This window comes from Rhinolophus sinicus, linkage group LG06 (assembly GCF_036562045.2).
Source record: "Rhinolophus sinicus isolate RSC01 linkage group LG06, ASM3656204v1, whole genome shotgun sequence".
In the NCBI taxonomy this organism is placed as follows: domain Eukaryota; kingdom Metazoa; phylum Chordata; class Mammalia; order Chiroptera; family Rhinolophidae; genus Rhinolophus; species Rhinolophus sinicus.
Genome location: NC_133756.1, coordinates 42,417,440 through 42,434,372, shown reverse-complemented (window position 1 = coordinate 42,434,372; position 16,933 = coordinate 42,417,440). Strand labels below are relative to the sequence as shown.

Genomic DNA, 16,933 nt, shown 5'->3' with positions numbered 1-16,933 from the left:
TATACACATTTGAAGAAAGGGAAAAAAAGTGTATTAAAATTGTAATACTATGAATGATGCTAACATTCATTTGATTAACGCCATCTTTTGAGCAAATGTCATACTACACATTGCTACCATAATTCAACTTCGAAAAGTAATACATAGATAACATCTCTTAAAATGTGTACTTTGTTTGTTGGCGCACTACACACACACACACACACACACACACACACATTTCTATTGGTTCTGTTTCTCTGGAGAATTCTAACACACTGTGTGATGATTTACCCAATAGGGCTAATATCGTCCCAATACATTTAGTCAACTAGTACTCTGATTTTTTTTCTAGAAAAAAGAATAAACTTTCGTTTTTCTGAAAATATATTTTTATGACTTTGGAAATTGTATATGCACACACCACTTAATGCAAATTAATTTTCTAATAATTTCTAATTTTTTAGAAGAACAGTTATTAGATAATTTACTGGCTGCTGCCTTAGCGATATATGTATGTGGCCCATTTAATTATATCCCAGAAGCATACCTTGGACTGAAATAACACTAATAAAGAGGACACTTACCCAAAGGTCTATGAATTCTGACAGATTACATATACATACTATGTACAGTCTCCTAAAACATCAAGATTATATTTAATGCTTACAAATAAAAACCACTGAATATAACAACTTGGGAAACATACCTTTCCCTGCGTTGTTTTTGTGGTCACTAATGATGACAATAAAATTAAGAAATAATGTGAAAATAGACTTCAGTCAGACACTTCTGATGGTACTTTGTCTCATCATATATAATCCTGAGAGGAATGGTTATGACACTGGCAAGCAGAATTAAATTTTTAAACAGTAAATTTAAAACATTTTTAAAGAATGTGCTTCATTTAAAAGTTATGTTTCTTGCAATTACGGCATAGTAACACATCAGAATTAAGCTCGTTCAAATACATTCTGCACTAATCTAAACAAATCTAATGAGAAATTTAAGACATTTCTATGTTTCTTACTATAACTCCCATCTCTTTATGTAAGATCATCATAAAGTCTTTGGTTTGTAAATTTAATTTTTAAAATGTTACCAACTAATTCCTTTGCTAAAATAATATAAACGGAATTTGAAAGAAATCCGAATGTTATTGTCACAACTGATATGAGCCTTTAACATGTACATTTAATATAAATTTATGTTCTTATGTACAAATATCTTAAGTCCTGGGGGAGTGAGAGGAATGAACTCCATCTATAAATTAATTGAAATAGTAATGGCCTTTTATTATTAAAATTTGTCTCATGACCAGGAAAGAGCTGTATCTACTGCTGTTCCAATAATCAAATAATGAGTTAAAACCTTCCAGTCAATAGTTTGAAAGTGAATTTAGACGAACTGAGAGTGAAGTTTTCGATTTTGTCAATCACTATCTTTATGAGAATACCTAGCCGTGTTTGTCAAACTGTGGAGCTATTATATAATCCACTCAGAGGGTTATCTTCCTGGGAAGGACAGAGGCTCACCATTTCTCATCCTACCCCAGTTAACTGTGGCTGAGGCTGTTCTAGTAGGTGACTGTGAAGGACACTTTGGGATTCCTTCTTCCAGCGCCCTCTATTGGGGTGGATCTACCTTGGGCAAAACACTACTGAGAATACTGGCGCCCTCAGTGCCCTTATAATTGGTTCATGGGGAAGGGATTCTATGTTCTGAGAGACAAGCTGAGGAGACCTGGGAATACTCTCAAATTGTCCTCCCACTCACCCAACACTCAGCTCCTAAAGCAGGGGTGTCACTCAGAAAGAAGAGGAACATTGCCCCTACCCACCCCCCACCCCCAGCACTAGTTTGCCAGAGAGATAAGAGGAAAGAGACATATGGGAAGAGCCCTGCTGGGGTCAGAACAAATCTAAAAATGTCAGAACTCTCCACCACTCAAAGGACCTAATTTGATTTGACGTTTGTAATTTATGGCCCAAGGGCATTGTTGAAAACAAGAGGATATAGGTTAATAATTAGTGTAGCTTAACAGAAAGAGACACTCAAAGAGAGCCTTGCCAAAACCACTGTCATTGCAGGGTCGCTGTAAGCATACCCAACTGCATCCTCTGAAGAGCATCATCAGGGGCTTCACATTATACAGGGGGAAATAGACTTCACTGAAATACTTTAGCTAGTAACTAAGGAAGTAAATAACAACAAGTCCTAAAAGAAGGTGGGGACCAGTAGCCAGAGCTGCTATTATCTAAATGCCTAATAACCCCCAACCTTCCCCCCCAAAAATTATAAGACATGCAAACAAAGAAATGAAAAGTATGATCCATACATAAAAAAAAAAAAAAAAGCAAAAGAGACTGCTTGTGAAGCAACTAGATGTTGGATTTTACAGGCAAAAACTTCAAAGTAGCCATTATAAATACATTTGAAAGACAAAAGGAAACCATGATAAACTAAGAGAAGATATGATGATAATGTCTCATCAAATAGAGAATATCAGTAAAAGGAAATTATTTTTAAGAATACTAACTGGGAATTCTGGAGCTGAAAGGACTATAACTGAAGTGATAAATCCACTAGAGGGACTCAACAGTAGATTTGAACTGGCGGAAAGAATTAGGAAAATTGAAGATAAATTTACAAAGATTATGCAATCCCAAGAATAGAGAGGGGGGGAAAAAGAAAAATGAACAAAGCCCCAGAGAAACGTGGGGCACCATTAAGCACATCAATATATGTAAAACTGGAGTACTAGAAGGAGAGGAGAGTACCAGAAAGACAGGAAAGAAAGAAGCAGAAAAAAATATTTGGAGAAATAATGGCTGGAAACTTTCCAAATTTACTGAAAAACATTAATCTATATATCCACAAAGCTCAACAAATGCCATATAGGATACGTATAGAGATCCACAGACATCAGAGTGAAAATGCTGAAAGCCAAAGACAGGAAGAAAATCTTGAAAGCAGCAAGAGTAATATGACTCATCACTTAGAAAGGAACCTCAATAAGATCGGCTGACTTATAACCAGAAATAAGTGAGGCCTGACCATGGGACAACACATTCAAAGTGCTCACAGAAAAAAATCTGCCAACCAAGAATCCTTTATTCCAGCAAAGCTATCTTTCAAAAGTGAAGACAAAATAAAGATATTTTCAGATAAACAAAAACAATTTGTTGATAGTATACTCACCTTATAAGAAATACTAACAGAAGTTCTAAAGGCTGAAAACAAGTGGCCCAGACATTAACTCAAATCCATCTGAACGAAGAGCACTGATAAAGGTAATTATGTATTTATAAAAGACGGTGTATGCATAATGCTTCTCCTTTCTCTTGATTTAAAAAGCCATTGTATAAAACAATATGTGTATTTGTTGTGACTATAACATAGAAATATATTTGCCAGTAATGGAGCAAAGGAGGTGACTGAGAACAATGCTGCACTGGAGAAATTACAAATACTAAACCAGCTTTGAACACCTAGAATTAATGCCACAATGTTATCCTCTTCAAACTTGATGAAAATAAACCCATATAAGCCAGCAACCAATTTTTAAATACTACTAAGGCCCCATTATCAGTTCAGGGTTCCAATTTTAACATCGGAATCATTTCCTCCAAAATTTATGCATTAAATATTCTGGAATAAAAGGCATACAATGTGTAACTATTCTGTTGTGTAATTACTACTCTGAAGTTGGATGTGCAATCTTCAAGGTTGTTTTAATAAGGAAGGGAATATGATTTATAAAAGCCACAGTAAAATATAATTTTCCCATCTGAGAGGGTTATGTTTCTGAAAGCATTGTGGTAGGAAAATGATTAGCGGAGGAATTTGTTATGGGAAAAAATATTTTAGGCAGAACCCTAAGAAGTCGGTTTTTAGGTTCATTTAAATGAAGATTGTATTAAATAAAGAGAATGATAGTCTATATATTTAACAAGTAATAAATATTGTATGATTTACCATTCCTTGCTCACTAGAAACTTTTCAGGATCTCCCATTCTCACAGCTTGGGTAAGATACTCAGAAATTTATTTTTGCTTTGTTAGACATATAATAGGAATATTAAGGCAATTAAGAAAAAAATTAATCTAACCTCATTCCAAATGTTTCATATTTTTCAGATCTCATGATTCTCAGTTAATCCCATCTCTTGGACCCCTCCATTCCCAATCATAGAGATGCGAAGTACATACTTGAGATTAAAAATATTGTGTAATTTGTATTAGAGAAACATAACTAAATATTTCTCAAGCTCTTCTCTAATACAGGCTTCCCATTACAACATAATGTCACAATAGTACTCCCTGTCCATATTTTTTATATTCATCTCAATGCCATCCCTTTAACAGAAATAGGAATGGAGTTCTTTGCCTCTGGTTTTATGTCTCACGTTTATAGCTGCATCCAAAGCTTCTCATTTTCTTCTGCCCTTCACTTTAGTCTCCTTTTCTTAATCCAAACTCGTTTTCCTCTTTTTAAAATTATATCTGTAAGAATGGCTCAAGAACTACATTCACATAAATCAAAATTCAAAAAGCTACAGAGAAGATGTACCAATTAATTTTGTTTGATTACTGTATTTGCAAATGGTTGTAGAGCTTATTACCCATTACCAATTTTTCTCAAAATCTGCATGCTTTTCTTCTTCCTGTTTTTCTTTTTGCTGTCCCTCTTCATATCACACTCTCCGTTTTCTTTTTACAATATTTCATGTATTTTGGATAGTAATTTCACTTGAAAAAAAATCTTAATTTATAGTTTATCTAAAAGCTCAGTTGTGGCCTTACAGCATTTTGAAAATAACATTGGAGAACATTTTTTTCTTTAAATTAATGATGGATCCATTTTAACTTTAGGCCATCGCTTCCCTTTTTAAAAAAAGTAGCTGGCTTTCTAATTAATGCTTCAAAAGTTTTCTAGCTACTAGCACCATCAAATTATAAAGTTATATTCACATGTTGATAAATGACTCAAAAATTTTAAATGTGCTGAATCACACAGACTACACAAAGAAATAGGCAAATGCATGTCAAAATTTGACCTTATCTTGGAAATTTAGCAACAGGGGACATCATAGCAGACTGGGGGAAAATGAAAACTGAGTGAGAATAAGAAACAAGAAGTCACAGAATTCCCTCATCAGATGGGTCTTTAACCACAGGCAAGTCACTTAACCTCTCTGGCTTTACTTCTTCATCTAGAAAATGTGATCTCTAAAATTTTTTCCAGCTCCGACAGTTTTATGAATTTTATGAACTAAAAAATAATCACAGAAAAAAATGTGAAAAAAGGTTGAACTATTTAATCAATAAAACATCTGTTCAAATAAATATTGATTAAGCTATTATTTAAAAGTACCAACTTACTTTTTCTTTTTATAATTCTCGATAAAGAGAGGGTGGAATGTCTCTATATGAAAGCCAAATATATAGGCAGTGCATGTACACGACTTTATACACTATTAGATAAACATTGTTATTAGATTAAGGATGATGCTTGCCCTTAATGCGGTGAGATTAACTAAATAGACCTTGAAATATGAGGATAATCACTTCTACACCATTTACTGAGTCCAATCACATATATTAATTTTATTTTATCCATCATAACTAGTCAAATGATACTTTCTGAAAAATAAGCAAAAGCATTTTCAATTTCCTGTCCCCAAGAAAGGCTCATCATAGGCAGGAATGATGAGCTAAAAATTAAAGGAGGGGTCACAAACTCAGATGCTTTCAGAAGCAGGAGGGCAAATGAACTAAATGTGTGAAGTAGTTTATGTAACACAACAGAGAGTGGTGGGTCGGTGACACCTCATCTTGCCTAAAAACATCCCAGCTAAAAAACACAAGCAACTTGTGGTTTTTCTTGTAGGCAAGAAAGGTAAACATCTTTATCAGTTAGCTCACTGGGATCTACAGTATTTCAAAACTATTCCAGGTATCCAAGAACCTGGTTGAATTTAAAGAGAACATTTTAAAATCAAAAGTACTTTCATAATTTAAATAAATAAGAAAACTAAAACTCTAACATTAATTTGCCATTCAACAAATAAAAATTGGGCACTTACTTTATGCTAAGGCATTATCAGTATCCTTTAAGACAAGAAAGATATTGGTATACTCTTTTTATATACCAATATAAATTAATTTTTTACTACTAGAATAATTCTATACTTTAAAAAAGTATTTTATAATCCAAAGATTATTCATATAGTACATCTATAAATCCTTTAATTTAGGAGTAAATGCTTAATCAAGAAAATTTCAATAAATGACAGTGGGTTTAAAGTAGAAACCATACCCACCACTCTGTTGCTTTTCAGCTCTCTCTCTTCAGATCTGTGAGCAAATTTTCATGTTGTTCATATTTCCCTAAAGAGTTTTAACTGTCATTCAGACAAACAAAGTTATAAATCATTTGTAAGTTAAGATGGAATAATAAGTATGGTTAGCTGAATTCTCTGGCATTTTCAAGTATTTTCCATTTGCAAGTAAAGTGCATGGTTATTCCAAGCTATTCGATTTTAGGTATATACCCAACAGCATTGAAAAGTATGGACACAAAAACTTGTACAAAAGTGTTCATAGCAGCATTATTCATAATAGCTGAAAAGTGGAAATAACATAAATGCCCATCAACTAATGAATGGTTAAACAAATTGTGATGTATCCATAAAATGGAACATTACTCAGCCATAAAAAAGAATGAAGTACTGATATATAAAGTAACATGGATGTAATTTAAAAACATTATGCTAAGTGAAAGAAGCCAAATAAAAAAAGCCACATATCATTTGCTCTCATTTGTATGAAATGTCCAGAATTGATAAATCCATAGAGACAGATGTAGATTAGTGTCTGTCAGGGGCAGAAGAATGGGGAGAGAATGATAATAGATATGGGATTTATTTTGGGGGTGATGAAAATGTTCTGGAATTCGAGAATGGTTGTACAACTCTGTGAATATACTAAAACCACTGAATTGTACACTTTGAAAGGGTAAATTTAAGGCATGTGAATTTTATCTTAATAAATCTGTATATGCTGACTGCAACCTATTTATTGAATTTCTAAAAGAAGACTTCATATTTTGCTAAAATAGAATTTGATAGGATACAGTATACCTTGTATATTATCGTGAAAATTATTTTTGAACCATACACTGTTTCAAAACATTCTCCCTATAGTTATAGAACAGAAAACAAAACAATTTTTAAACATAAATATATTTAAAAAATTAAAACACCTAAGAAATGCAATCTATGCATATGAAAAAGTACTATATATACATATACATACATATATATACATATATGTGTATATATATATATATATATATATTCATAACAAGTAGTAGCAACATCATTCATAAGCAGCAGTTAGTGTTTATTTTCCCCATATTTTGGTTTAACACCACAGTGGTAGTTTATTCTTTTTAGGGAAATTGCATAAGGTACATACAGCATATTATGAGTAAGTTATAGAAGACTGTGTAATTGGAAAATTAATTCCAAGTAACAACATTTCCTCTAAAAACACATTTATTATTAAACAAACTATTTTAAACTAGTGGACAATAAAATGTGCATATAATTTATTAAGTCCAAGATATATAGTCAACTTGCATAAAATTACATATGGCATTTTAAAAACAGCCTATTTCTAAAATATCAGTAATTCAGGCAATTGGGATTTCCACAGGAGATAAATTGCCATTAATTTCATTTTTATGAAGAAAAGGTCTGCCTTAAGAACATTACAACTACGTTATTAAGAAATGCTACAGCATATTTTAAAAATCAAAATGGTGAAACATATGCATTAGGATAGTCTTTCATTGGTACCAGCCCTATAGCAGCATTTCAGATGGTGGTTTAAATCTAGTTAATCACATTTTCAGATGACTTAGGTTTTTATTTTCTAGAAATACATATCACATGTATAGTTTAGTTAAGAATTAAAATTTTCATTATAAATGAAAACCTACCGTTACTGACAATGTAAAGATATAAGAAATAAAGTACTTGGATAGTCTAGTACTTTATTAGAAATATATCTACTAACTCCACAAAAACAAATTTTAAATACTGAAAATTTCTGATTTGGGAGAAATGAAATAAAACAGAGTGAATGGTTTTCTCTTCATCTCTAACTATAAAAATCCCTTTTGCCTATTAATTTGACCCGTCTCTGTTCATGCAATTTAATGAACCCTCAAAATAATTTACACATCTTTATACAGAATTCACATCTACATCAGTAAATTGCCAGTCTTTTTATATTTTCAGTGCCTTATCAAAATATTTGATAACAAAGTTTTTTATTCTATGAGGCAGGAAGATGTTTCCTAAGTACTTCTTTGGATGATGAGGATATAGAATCTGGGAAGGACACCTCAAATTCTATTAGAAGGTCACCACGTTGGTCAGGATTTTTTGGAAACGGCAGCCCATATCCAATAATTCTTCTTCTCATTCCAGGTTTCACAATATCATTTACTGCCATAGGTATGATTCTTCCATCCATTGTTGGCACATTAACTGAGCAGCCACACAATGCCTAAAATGGACAAAATAAAATTAACAAACTTCAAAATTTTAAACTCTAAACAAAAATACTACCAAGTGTAGGATGATACCACTAAGGTAAAATTTTAACTTCCAAAAGATCAGTAATTATAAGACTATTTCCCCATTAGAAATTCCCTTTGGGACATGCATAATCAGGCATGTTACAAAAGAAGGAAAGAAAAAAGAGAAGGAAAAGGAGACGGAGAAGGAAAAGGAAAAGAGAAGTAAAGGATGTCTTCCACATTGCCCTGGCATGAAATGGATAGTTTGAGGCTGATATAACAACATTCAAGATGCAGGGATGAAATGGGAGGAGAGAGAGAAATTCAAGACTAGAAAGAACAAGTAGGAGGGACAATGTTAGGACAAGGAATACATTTATTGTTCTAGTCAACGTTTACTGAGTGCCTACCATATGCCACACATTCCTGCTGAGCATATACAGACCCCACCTCAAGAAACGCACAAGCAATACAGAAGCAAGCTACCATGTTTCCCCAGAATAAGACCTCGCCGGACAATCAGCTCTACTGCGTATTTTGGAGCAAAAATTAATATAAGACCTGGTCTTATTTTACTGTAAGACCAGGTCTTACATTACATAATATAATATAATATAATATAATATAATATAATATAATATAATACTGGATCTTATGTAATATAAGACCTGGTCTTATTACTATAATTAATAATATTTATTATATAATTAAATATATAATTAGAAATAATATTTTTGTTCCAAAAGATGCATTAGAGCTGATTGTCCGGCTAGGTCTTTTGGGGAAACACGGTAGTAATTATAATACAGTACAATGTTGGCGCATGGCTATGTGCAGAAGTCTTTGCACCTATCTTACCCCCTTAGCTTCTGGGAGTATAGAATGCTTGAGTTAAGCATTGGACCAGTAGTAGCTAGTATTGAGAAGATTGAGGAACAATAGTGTTCCACAGAGTAGAGCTCAGACAATGACACAGACATATACAAGATGAGAATAGAGCAAACTTAGGGAAATGAATATACATTTATGGGTAGAAATCAGATTAAAAATGATCCTTTATTTTAAGCTAAAGGGTTTGGACTTCACTATGTGGAATAACTTAAGGATTTTTAAGGAGGGAACTGACATGGCCATATTTGCAAGCTTATGGTCCCATTTGAGAAATAGTACCTAGAAATACAACAAATAAGAACTCATGTATTAAGCTAGTATGCTTATAAATTATTTTGTCTTTTAATACCTTTTTGTTATATAATTATTATTACAAATTAACAACTTTGGAAAAAAATCTTATACATGAAATATGGTAATGAGATTACAATGCAGATCTCAAACCATACTTGTAAAAACAGAGTAGAGTTAACCCAGTATTAGGCCTCATTAGGGTTTCCAGGTGGGAATTCCCACCTGTTCTCAGGAATTTTTTTCGCTTTCCCTTTCCAGTATCCCAAGAAAAGTTGGTTGGGAAATCAGGAAAATCGGCTCCTTGAACCCAGGTGGTTGGTAGTATCAGCCGTCACTTTGTGGAAACGATTCATTGTGGAGAACAGAAAACAGTTTATATCTCGGGATTCGGGAACCGGAAAGCGAAAAAAATTCCTGAGAATGGGCGGGAATTCCCTCCTGGAAACCTTAGGCCTCATAGTATATAATCCAGTTAGCACTTAAAATTGGCAATGAAGTTGTCAGTATAGGTAACTAAACTTAGAAAATACAATCTTTTCCATAAAAGAGGTATAAGAGTACCAGCTCAGGGGGTACCTAGGAGAATTTAAAAAATAAAGTGTAGCAAACATTAAATAAATGTTAGCTATTATTTAAATTCCCTAGATCAAATTCATGATTGTTTCGTTTCAGAATCTAGGTCTTCCTAACTTACCTCTCGTAAACTAATTTTAGCAGTATAAATTATATTTGATCCGTCTCTTTTAAATTTGGGGTGATCTTTATCTTTAATGATAAAAACGATGTCTGCTGGAATACTAGTTGGTGTTTCATCTCCTTCCCTTGGAAAAGTAATTTTGGTGCCTTCTTTCCATCCTTTTTTAATCTCAATGGTGAGAATTTTGTCCTCAGATCTGTAACTCCTTCCATCAGGGTTTAACCTTTTTCGAGAAATCTTCATCCGCTTGGTACAACCACTATATATTTCTTCAAGTGATACTCTCAATTCATGAATAACTGGAGGATCTTGTTTGAGGCGGGACGGCCCCACAGAATTCCTGTCTCTTGGATATCCATTCATGCTGAATCCAAAGGCACTAAAAGGATCTCCATCTACTTCCATTTCTTCAGAATCTCTACCACCAGCCATCCGTCTTCCAAAGAAAATTTCAAAGGGGTTAGAGCCTCCAAAAAATGCTGCAAAAGTGGCATGAGGATCGCCATGAAAGGTGTACCGAAAGGTACCTCCTTGTCCATCAGTACCTCCTGCTCCTCCTTTCAACCCTAAATGAAGAGACAAACAGGATTAGAATAAAGCTTGCAACTCTTCAAAGTTAAACTTTCAAAAATTGTATTACTAATAAACTGTGACTAACTTAGGATGTAATCATTAATATTGGCCAGAAGTGCTATTTTAACTAAATACAGAACAGCTACGTAACTTCTGATCATTCCAGCCTAAATTAAAATTTGAGCTTCAAATTCTTCCTCCAAATCCCCATTTTTGATGATAATTTATTCCTGAATCTCTGTTTCACAGGTAAATAAGAAAATAAAAATTAGGAACCTCTTATCTCATAATCTACTGGTTGGAAAACCTGAAGTACATAAATTTGTTTTTAAAAGATGTCAATTGAAAGGCCTTGAGAAATCAATACAAAATGCATAACCTAAATCTTTAAGTACCATTATCATCAATGACCAAAAACAATCAACAATATAAAATAACATAGTCATACCAACAAATTTTATTTCAGATCATCTTTTACTGTTTAAGAATTAGAACAGAACTCTTTCTGTGGCTGAAAAATCCTAATACTATGAAAAATGTTTTTTTAGACACTAATATTGTTATCACTATCCCAGATAACAAAATTGTTTATCTAGGCATACCATATGATAGCATTAATTTCAACAGCATGTAAAAAGAGACTGAAATTAAGAGCTGTAAACCCTCATAATGTGTAAGGCCTTTGGACCAGTTGTCTGCCTATTGTAGACAATTTGTTTCAAACACAAGTTAGTGACTCTAACCCTGTTCTCTAAGGCTCAATTAATAGGTAGCTCACAAGAGATTATGTATTTGAAGCATCATTTTCTACTACGTACCAAAAAAAGACACCACTAAAACCCACAAAACAATAGTATAGTGATCTTTTAAGGAACCAATACTGACAAGAATTTAATATCATTACAGTATCAACAAACGTTCTCAAATGAGCCTTATGGGCATTGCTGACAAAAGAAACAAACAGGAACAGAATTTAAAAATTGTAAAACTGAAAAATTTAAGAGATCAAACTAAGAGATCCTAATATGTTCAAACAGTGAGTAATTTGAGGACAGGAAATACATTTTATTCATTTCTGCATTGCACATGCACACAGGACTGAAAAATGATAGGCCCTCATGTTTACTGAATAAAGGGAATGAATTAATTCTTAAAGTCTCCTAAATGGAAACTTTAAAAGGTGTCTTCAGTGTCAGGATAGAGAAGATGCAGAAGCAAAAGCAACATAAAATATAATCACACATACACATATGAGAGATTTAATAAAAAAAAAAAATCTACTGTAATCATTCAGCCTGCTTTCAAAGAGACTTAGTTTTGCATGTCTTATTCTATTTGGCTACTTCCATCAAAACATATACATGTACTCCACTTCACCCAACAGTCTCAGCTGATGTTTAAACTTTGACTTTCATTGATGAATAGAAATCTGGAGAAACCAAGAGAAATCTAATAATCTGAAAATTGTCAATATATGTATTGAATGATACATCCAAATAGCAGTTAGGGATATTCCTCGTAGAAACAGAATAACAAATTCAAGCAGGACAAGAACTTTTAACATGCAGCTCATCCAAAACATCTTTTAATTAAATTGTAGTGGTATAGTTATAACTCCAAATGTTAAAAAAAAAAGAAAAGCTAGTGACAAATTGTTTAAAAAATAATAGGCTATGTATATAACTCTAAGTCATGACCAACGTGACTAAACCATTAAATTATTTCAATCATTTCATCTTTTATTCCACAAACACAGTAATAATTTAACAGTTAATAAAGTAAGTTGAGTAGATTAGCCTATCCAATCTAACCCTTCACAAGACAAAACCTAAATGTTTGAATCCATAATGGATTCATAAAAAGAATAGTATTTTAAGTTATTACTTCATGGGTTTGGCTTTTCCCTAAAACCTTTTTTCTCTTCTGCCAAAAAATGGTAACTCAATCAGGATTACAGAGTGCCTGAGAAGATTCACAGTATGTAAAGTGACATTTATCAAAGCTGACAAAAAGCCTCCAATGGAACTCTGTGAAGTCTTCCTTGACACTAGTCAACTACATTGCTCAGATAAAGGATAAGACTTCTTTAATGACTGAGAAATCCTACCAAAATTCAATGTAATATGAATTATTACGCAAGTATCACTGCCTAGCACTTGCCGTGCCGGTCAACTCTTTTATTACATACATTTCAACTTCTCATGGAAAATTTTAATTCAACTGGATTCCCTCTGCCATCCAAAATGTTTCCTTAGACGCCATCATCACTTTGTGATCAAGGAATATACTCTAGAATCAACATTTGTCTAAGCTTTATTAAGACTGCTATTAGTTAGGGGTAGCTGGATGGCTCAGTTGGTTAAAGCGTGAGCTCTTAACAACAGGGTTGCCGGTTCAATTCCCGCATGGGATGGTGGGCTGCACCCCCTGCAACTAAAATTGAATACAGGCAACTGGACTTGGAGCTGAGCTGCACTCTCCACAACCAGATTGAAAGACAATGACTTGACTTGGAGCTGATGGGTGCTGGAAAAAACACTGTTCCCCAATTAAAAAAAAAAAAGACTGCTATTATTTAAAAAACAACCAACAAATTTACAATCCAAAAACAAACATGTATTTGGGATACTATCCATAACAATGATTTCCACTAGTTAGTTGACTAAAAGCTTATCAAAAGAAACAGCATTGGAGAAGAATTAGGATTTCAACGAAAAAATTGTAAGACCTAACAACTCTTGTTTAAAGAGATCCAATATGTAAAAATCCAGATTTATAACAAGACTTAAGAGTTACCAGCATAATAAGATCCTTTAAACAGTTGTGAGTCACAAAAATCTAATATACTTATTATTAGCAATACATAGTAAATAAAGAGATCCAGTTGATTAAAAAATAAAGAACTGAAACAGCAAATTAGTATAGAGATTAATATATTAAATAAAAGTCTCATCATATAAATACTACCTTTCAGTATTTAGTCATTACATTATAAACAATAAACAGAAAAAGAAGACATAAAGAAATGTTAGAGAACTGGACTACTTTAAGATGTGTTATTGAAAAAGAATTTTTTAAGGTCTTTTAAAACAAACTGTGTTGACATCCATTGCACAATTCAAGAACTAAACCTAAAACATTTTGGGGAGACTGGTTCAAAATCTAATTTTAAACTTCTATAGTTCTGTTTTTTGTTTCTAAGTGAGTCAACTAGGGAGAAAGTTTCTGTTTTGTAAAATAGCATTATTACATACCATAAAATTAACCCATTGAAAATATTCAATTCAATGATTTTAGGAAAGTTGTAGAGTTGTGTGACCATCACGACAATCCAGTTACAGAACATTTCCATCAACACAAAGAGTTCTCTAGTTTCTATTTGTAGCTAATCCCTGTTCCTACCTCTAGCCCTAGGCAACCACTGCTCTGCTTTCTTTCTTTACAAATTTGTCTTTTCCATGCATCTAATATGAATGGCATCATATAATATGTAGTCTTTTACATCTGACTTTCATTTAGCAGTTTTTGAAGTTCATCCATGATGTAGCATGTTTCATTAAATCAATCCTTTTAATTGCTAAGTAGTATTCCACTGTGTGTGCGTGTGTGTATGTGTGTGTGTACACACCACATTTTGGTTATCCATTCACCAAATGGTGGTACTTTCAGACTGTCTCCAGTTTGGGACCATTACAAATAATAGTGCTATGAAATTCACATACATGTCTTTGTGTGGACCTGTATTTTCATTTATCTTTTATAGATTCCTAGGAGTGGAACTTGGGTCATACAGTAAATTTAAAACATCATTTAAAAGCTGCATTTTCATGCAACTTTTTAAAAACACAGCATTTAAAATTGTGGATGTTGGAGATTTTCTAAACATGAATAAACTGGATCACTGGTTCTCTTTAGTTCCTAAATATAGAATACAGTATGTTGAACTCATATACTTCTCAGTTCATGATTTCTTTTTCCCACTGTCCCAGGCCTTCAAACAGAGTGTAATAATTGAAAAAAAAAAAAAAGTATATCAGGTAAATTAGTAATAACTCCAATCATAAAATTCAGTGCTTTGTACTGCTAGAGAAACCCATAGGGCAATGGAACCAGGTCTGCAGGCACAAACAAATCCATGAAAGGCAAATAGAAAAAATACTCTCCCATATTTTCACAGTACACCTAAAGGGGATTTTTTTAAAAAGAAGAATTAATGAGACATTCTGAATAAAGGGCAAATAAATATAATGCTTTTCTGTAAAGGAAGACTAATTTCTAAAAAAGAATCAAATACAGTAACTTTTATTTAACTGTATTTTCAAGTAACATGACTAGAGAATGATATTTCTAAATAACATATTTAAAAACGTAAAGAAAGTATTCTCCCCTCACTACTACCTCTATTGCTTATATAAATTATCTGAGTCAAGAACAAAAAGCGATTCAGGGTACATAGATGATCCTGCTTTAGATTTTTTTTTTTTAAATCACTCACTGATAACCAGTAAAAATCAAACTGGAGGAACATTACTCAAGAAAAACACTATTAAAAGGTAATGTTAAACCAAGAAAAATATATCATTTGGTGACTTGAAAATTCTGAAGACAAATATCCTCAGTAAACACTTGAATCCTATGGCTTAGTCATATGAACTGGAGCTATCAGTGAGATGTAGATTAAAGCAGTGAGTATCTGCTTTTCCATGGGAATTTGTATTTGTGGATTGCTTTACTAAATTATAAAATAAGTTCTTCAGAAAGAGTACTATACTGTTAGTATCTGAGAATCCTGCTTAGCTTTTGAGATGAACCAAATCATAGTATTTTGAGTAGTATGGCCATAGGAGCAAGCAGGATTGAACTGCTCAGTATTTGCCTTTTTCAGTATTTACTTTATAAGAACCTGACACTGCAGGTCCCCATCAGAACAAAGCCATCAGCAAAAACTGCAATTTTTGGCAACTCAAAAAAAAAAAAAAAAAAGAAAAAGAAAAAACCCTTAACACATAATCACCATTTATGTAAATTTAATTTTTTAACTCAAAATGAGCACTCACTGTTTTTATTTTAGGATCTATTTCTAATTAGAAAATTTTAACATTAAATGCAATAAAGGAAGCAAAGAAATAAAAAAGTTTTCATAACTATAGTGATTTAAAAGAGAACATTTGGGGAGAAAATAATAAAATAACTTAGTCCTGATATTAAAAATTGAACCTGTAGGAATTAAAGTATTTTTTGTTGTTGTTAACTAGCAATTTAAAATATACTCTATAAGCTACACTTATATGGAGATGGACAAACTTAATTTAAAATCCAGAATGATAAAAGGATGATTGATCTTAAAATATCCTATTTACTGGATTCAACTAGTTTCTGATCTCACAATGCAAGAAACAAAAGTATGGCAGGGGAGAGGAAAGGGAAGTTGTCATGCTTTCCTCTATACCTAGATAGTAAAATTTCAGAAGAAATAATGTTACCTACATCAATAATTGTGCTAACTAGGTGTCCATTTTAGGTCAAAAACTGTATTTCTGAGATCTCGTTTTCTTGGCACACAATTACTGTTTACAATTAAGCTAAAAACTTGTTCTGGTATTTTATGACATCAGGAAAATTCTTTCCTCTCCAGGCGGAATGCCAAAAACAACTAGAGAGCTAAATGCCTGGGCCTTCTGCTTCTCAGTGAGACGACTCTGTCTTGTTCAATCTAAACTAGCTTTGCTATTCAAAGGCAAAAAACTTCTTTTGATTTTGTGAATAAAATATAAACTACCCAGAATCTAAGCTGCCAATCTTAAGATTTTAAGTGACCGAAGTATTCTTATTGTTTCGGGTAGAAAATTCATCAAAAAATAAAACAGGTTGCATAAGACTTTTGACACACTTCATTAATGTGTATGA

General features: G+C 32.7%; 1 protein-coding gene across 3 annotated transcripts in view; it reads right to left on the bottom strand.

Moving 5' to 3' along the window:
• Positions 1-7,368: 7,368 nt before the first annotated feature.
• Positions 7,369-16,933, bottom strand: part of DNAJB4 (DnaJ heat shock protein family (Hsp40) member B4) — a 36,097-nt gene continuing 26,532 nt past the window's right edge. For all 3 annotated transcript variants that reach the window (XM_019743354.2, XM_074334992.1, XM_019743353.2), the window contains exons 2-3: positions 10,451-11,019; positions 7,369-8,558 (exon numbers count right to left, since the gene is read on the bottom strand). In XM_019743354.2, the coding sequence (XP_019598913.2) occupies positions 8,325-8,558; positions 10,451-10,885 (669 nt within the window). In that variant the 5' untranslated portion in view covers positions 10,886-11,019 and the 3' untranslated portion in view covers positions 7,369-8,324. The remainder of the gene's footprint in view (positions 8,559-10,450; positions 11,020-16,933) is intronic.